This window comes from Microcaecilia unicolor, chromosome 8 (genome assembly GCF_901765095.1).
Source record: "Microcaecilia unicolor chromosome 8, aMicUni1.1, whole genome shotgun sequence".
Taxonomy (NCBI): Eukaryota; Metazoa; Chordata; class Amphibia; order Gymnophiona; family Siphonopidae; genus Microcaecilia; species Microcaecilia unicolor.
The window spans coordinates 75661196-75667195 of NC_044038.1; the positions used below are offsets into that span (position 1 = coordinate 75661196).

Here is a 6000-nt window from a genome sequence, read left to right on the forward strand (position 1 = left end):
CAAGGTAATGCTATTGAGGAGTGTAGTCGGATTTTCAACATTCGGAAATACCGCGTAAGTGAGGTCATTTAACGCGCGTAAGTCCTGTACTATACGGAAGGCGCCAGGTTCTTTATAATAGCCTCTACCAGCAGGGCCGTGCCTAGGGTCTCTGGCGCCCCCCTGCAGACTATCAGTTGGCGCCCCTACCCCCCGTGAAAATGATCGCTCACCACTTGCCACACTGACAGGAATTGTCAGCAATATTCTTAGAAACAAATTGCTATACATTGCAAAATAAGATAGCAGATGTAAATTCTCAAAGTGGACATATTCCAAACGCTATTTAGACAAAAATTAAACTGAACCCCCAAGATGCCAAACTCTACATACAATGCAACACCACAGAAACAGAAACTGTCCCCTAGTACTGTGCAAAATATAAAGACTGCAGATGTAAATTTGAAAAAAACTAACAAATACCAATCACCACTTTACAAATTAACAAATAGAAATAAAACAAATATAGAAAATAAAATAATACCATTTTATTGGACTAATACATTTAGCTTTCAGAGGCCAAAACATCCTTCCTCAGGTCAATACAGTATAGTGCTGTTACAGTATCCTATTCTGACCTGAGGAAGGGGTTTTGTTCTCCGAAAGTTAGTCAAAATGTATTAAAATTAGTCCAATAAAAAGATTACCTATTATAAACATTTATTAACACAGCTACAATACTATTATATCCTAAAGCAAAAAAATAAAAGTAAATATTTTATTTACAGTTTGTTGTCTCTGGTTTCTGCTTTCCTCATCTTCTTTTCACTGTCTTCCTTCCTTCCATCCAGCATCTGTCTTTGTTCTCTCTCTGCCATCCAGTGTCTGCCCTCTCTGCTGTCCCCTTCATCCAATGTCTGCCCTCTCTCCCTGCTCCTTCCATCTACATCTGCCCTCTATCTCTGCCCCTTCCATCCACCATCTGCCCCCTGTCTGCCCTCTCTCTCTCCCCCTTCCATTCACTATCTGCCCTTTCTATCGCTTCCATCCACTGTCTGCCCTTTCTCTCTGTCCGCTCAATCCACCATTTGCCCTCCCTCTCCCATCCATCTAGGGTCTGCCCTCCCTCTCACTCCCCCTTCCATCTAGGATCTGTCCCCTCTCTCTGCCCCTTTTTTTCAGCCCCCAGTTCCAGCCCCACTATCCCACCAGTCCCCAGTTTCAGCCCTAGCCATTTTCTCCCACCAGTCTTGAGCTTCGGCCCCCAGCCACTTCTCCCTGTCCCCTTTTCAGCCCCCAGTTTCAAACCCAGCCCTTTTCTCTCACTAGTCCCAAGCTTCAGCCCCAGCCACTTCTCCCTGTCTTCTTTTCAGCCCCCAGTCCCCACAGTTTCAGCTCTTGTCCCTTTCAGCCCCCAGTCCCAGTACTAGCCCCCTTATCCCACCTACCCTCCTTTTCAGCCCCCAGTTCCAGCTCCCTTCATCCACATGCCTTGCATTAGGGCCTCCCCTTTCAGCCCCAGACCCCGTCTGGGCTCCCCTCCCCATCCCCTTCTGTCATCTGGGCTCCCCTCCTCATCCCCTCCCCATCCCCTTCTGTCATCTGGGCACCCCACCCCATCCCCTTCTGTCATCTGGGCTCCCCTCCCCATCCCCTTCTGCCATCTGGGCTCCCCTCCCCATCCCCTTCTGTCATCTGGGCTCCCCTCCCCTTCTGTCATCTGGGCTCCCCTCCCCATCCCCTTCTCCATCTGGGCTCCCCACCCCATCCCCTTCTCCCATCTGGGCTCCCCACCCCATCCCCTTCTGCCATCTGGGCTCCCCTCCCCATCCCCTTCTGTCATCTGGGCTCCCCTCCCCATCCCCTTCTGCCATCTGGGCTCCCCTGATCCGACCCGACTACCAGCTCCGTCGAGATGACGGGGGGGGGGGGGGGGGTGCTCCGCTCCCGCTGCTCCCACCCTACCTTCTTTTAAAAAAGAAATCAGTAAAGCGGCGTGGCAGGCAGCGCAGCTTCGCGTCTGCCCTGCTTGTAAAACAAGTAGATCTCCTCGTCGGGCCTTCGCTCACTGGGTCCCGCCCTCGAGGAAATAGGAAGTTACCTCAGAGGAGGGCGGGACCCAGTGAGCGAAGGCCCGACGAGGAGATCTACTTGTTTTACAAGCAGGGCAGACGCGAAGCTGCGCTGCCTGCCACGCCGCTTTACTGATTTCTTTTTTAAAAGAAGGTAGGGTGGGAGCAGCGGGAGCGGAGCACCCCCCCACCCGCTGACACCCGGGGTGGACCGCCCCCACCGCGCTCTTGGTTCCCTCAGTGTCCGCCTTCTTCTGACGTCAGAAGAAGGCGGGACACTGAGGGAACCAATGAGTGCAAGGGAAGGGAGATGTCGGCAGCGCTTTCACCGACGCTGCTGCGACCGAGGTAATTTAAAGTCCTCGGCGGCGCGGGGCGAGGGTAAGCACCGCGGTGGCGCCCTCCAGAGGTGGGCGCCCCCCTGCGGCGCTTACCTCGCTTACCGCATCGGCACGGCCCTGTCTACCAGGGGTTTTCCATCAGTCCTTGGGACACAGCAAGCCAGTCTGATTTTCAAGACATCCATAATGAATAAGCATGAGATAGATTTGCATACAATGGAAGCCCAGGAAATTATAGACCGGTCAGCCCGACCTCAGTACTGGATAAAATAGTAGAGACCAGGAGTTCTCAACCCAGTCTTCGAGACCCCCCCAGGCCAGCCAGGCATTCAAGATAAATTTACATGCACTGCCTCCATTGTTGTCCCATTAATAGTGATGGAGATCAGAGGTGTTTGGCTGTACCAGGTATTGTTCAGTAGTTTGAACTGTACAGCACAGTGTTCTTGGGAAGGTGAATGTTATGTACTTGAGGAGAAATCGAAAATGAAATGTTTGGGGGGAAAATAGATGAAAACAGAAGTGTCCCACTCAAAGGTAGTACAAAATGTGTGAGGTAGCTGGTGAGAATGAGAGTTTGGCAGTCAGGGAACAGAAGGAAGATTTGTTTCAGCAGGAGCTGTCATCTCTATAAACTGATGAGGTTCACACTGGAAATGAAAGGGTGTCTGCTCACACAAACTGGGATCCACAGGCTTGAACGAACTCCAGTTATCATCCAGCGGCTGCACCCAAGTGAGATGGTCCAAAGGTTGCATCAGCACAGTGGTTCCCAAACTTCTTCAGTTCACGGCACCCTTTGTGTCCAAGCAATTTTTCATGGCACTCCCCCCCCCCAATCTTCATCCCCCCCCCCCTCCGGCTATACAGGTCTCAACCCCCCCCCCCCCCCCCCCCAGCCACTCTAGTCTCAATCATTTTATCTGCATAAATATAACAGTGCTAGGGTGTTCCTATAACCAGCCCCTCCAAATGACACACTGATTATGATTTACTGTTCTACCTATAAAAAGTTATTCCGTTATTATACTTCCTCTTTGTACATCTGTATGCTGCACAAGCCAGCATGTTTAAAAATACAAGTGAGATTAAATAAAACATGCTACCAACAATAAAGAATGACAACTTGGATGCAGCAGCTCATAGGTTTGCTTGCTTTTTTTTTTAATGGGAAGGGAAGCAGAGACTTCACTCCTCCGGCCACACAGGTCTCCCCCCCCCCCCCCCCCCCCCACAGCTAAGGGTTATCTTTTCTTATTTACATATATATATATATATATAACCCTTAGCTGAGCTATAATTAGAGTGTATACACCATTGCTTAAATAATCATGAGCACGTTTTTTTCTATAGCTTTCTTGCCAGTGAGACTCTGTTTTAGAAGAGAACATGGCATAATTTGGATTAATGAAAGGGCCCAGAATAGGAAGGTCTAGGAATTTCTGTTGTGTTATAGTTCCCTGGGTGTCCCATGGTGGTCATACAATTAAATAAGAGAATGGGACAATACAGTAGGTAGGTAAACGATCTCATTTGAACATTCTATGAGCAATGAAAATGACCTGTAATTTCTCTCTGTGAACAGGTGGCCATTATGAAGAACAAGTCATTAAGGGATGTGTTTCAGCTGGAGCCTGCGATATTGGCTTGCAATTGCTAAAAGGGCTGACTATCTTTGAACTGAAGAGATTCTCCTGTATATAACACAGCAAAAAACATCTCTACAATCTCATATCTTGATCAGATGCTTCTTTTCTTCCTCTTTGTATTTGCTTTGAATAGTATTAACTATGTTAACTACTATGATCTTTCCAACTGAACACAGGCATAGTTAAAGCCTCAGTTACTGGAGTCTGATCAATTTTTTTTAGTTACAACATTCTCAAGATCTGTACAAAATTACCAACAAATCAATAGTCAATTAAATATGCAAAGAAAAAAATGGTTGCATATAATCCTTTCTCCTTGTCATTCATATGTTATTGCTCTGTTAGTCATGAGGATGGTAAACTTGAACTGCGTTGATACCATTATGCAAGCATACCATACACACAGGCATTATAGTAAACACTGAGCAGATAAAAACATTGGCTCCAGTATTCAAAGGATTTATGTTTTTAACTTTAAGACTAAAGCTCAAAAATTGGCCTCTTTGGGGCGGGGGGGCTTTGATGCTTGGGGGAAACCCAGGAGGTGGGTAGGATTGGGGAAGAGGAGAGAACAATGCAAAATACAGACAGAAACCTGTAAGTTAATGCAGGTGCTGGCTGATATGCTGTGCTAACACCCATATAGCTAAGTGTGCATAGTTAGGATTGCTTCTGGTGCGCTCTTATGTGCCCTCTTAGCTATGTAGGCATCATCACTGAATATTGCCTACAGCCACACAACTGCTGACTCCTCCTAGTAATGACCCTCTCCTCCCTAGTTTCATGATGGCTGGTTACTGCTGCTATCTGCTGGTTACTGCTAAATCACAGTGAGTCTGATTTAAGTGGCTAAAAGCCTCTCATGCCCACTTAAATCACTTTCAATATGGGGCCCCTGAGTGGCTACAGGGCACAGATTTAATGTGGAGAAAATACGTTGTGTAGCACCGATTTTGAACACTAGACACATTAAATAGCACAACCACTAAGATATCATCATCCTTGGAAATCAAGCTTTGAAAGCCTATAAAACCAACTGAAAAAAAAGTAGCGAGGTTAATCCCTGCATTGCACAATTAGAGAACTGGAATCATTACAAAGCATTTTCCTTCTCATTCTATAATTTGATGCCTCCTACTAGGTGCCAAGTGGACGCATAGGTCATAGAATGATCACAGTTAAGCGTGTAAATTCCACTATTGACATCTCTGATGCACTAGGCTGTATTCTATAAAGAACAGAAACCAGAGCAGATCCGGAGTCCAGAAGAGGTCTTTATTGAAATAGACCCGGCGTGGTCATGTTTCACCAAACAGGCTGCCTCATGGGATTACTGACATACTACTGAATCAAACATACATACAAAAATGTAAATTATAAATATAATTAAAATATAGGGACATGGACATGCAATCAATAAGAGAACAAATAAAACTTATGTAATAATAAAACATATGGTTTTAAAACATACCAATATAAAATCATAAGTGAACTCTACAAACATACTTAAAAAATAGTAAAAAAAAAGGAAAATATCAGACATTTGAGCAGATTAAAACAACTCACAGAAGCCCAGTTCAAACATTCATAAGTGATACAAATACTAAGGGCCCTATTTACTAAGGTGTGCTAGCATTTTTAGCGCACGTTAACACTAGAGACACCTATGGGTATATATATGTGTCTCTAAAAATGCCAGAGCGCCACAGCGTAGCTTAGTAAGTAGGGCCCTAATGGGCAGATGATCAAAAGCCCTGCGCTGTTCCAAACAGCGCCCTAAAAATAGCGCCGGGACAGCGCAGGGCTTTTCTGCATCGATGATCAAAGATAATGCATGCAAATCTAAGCAGCGCTATTATCTTTGATTATCATGTTTAAAGTGCGGGAGAATTGTGCCGAGCATGCGCTCAGCACAATCCTCCCGCACTTGTTTGACAGGTCTGGGCTGTCAAAAGCCCA

At 46.2% G+C, this 6000-nt stretch overlaps 1 protein-coding gene across 1 annotated transcript in view; it reads left to right on the forward strand.

Annotated features, from left to right (window-relative positions):
* LOC115476552 (phospholipase A2 inhibitor and Ly6/PLAUR domain-containing protein-like) overlaps positions 1–4318 on the forward strand; it is a 77617-nt gene extending 73299 nt beyond the window's left edge. Inside the window, exon 5 of the mRNA XM_030212978.1 lies at positions 3978–4318. Coding sequence (XP_030068838.1) covers positions 3978–4096 — 119 coding nt within the window. The 3' untranslated portion in view covers positions 4097–4318. The remainder of the gene's footprint in view (positions 1–3977) is intronic.
* The last annotated feature ends 1682 nt before the right edge of the window (positions 4319–6000 follow it).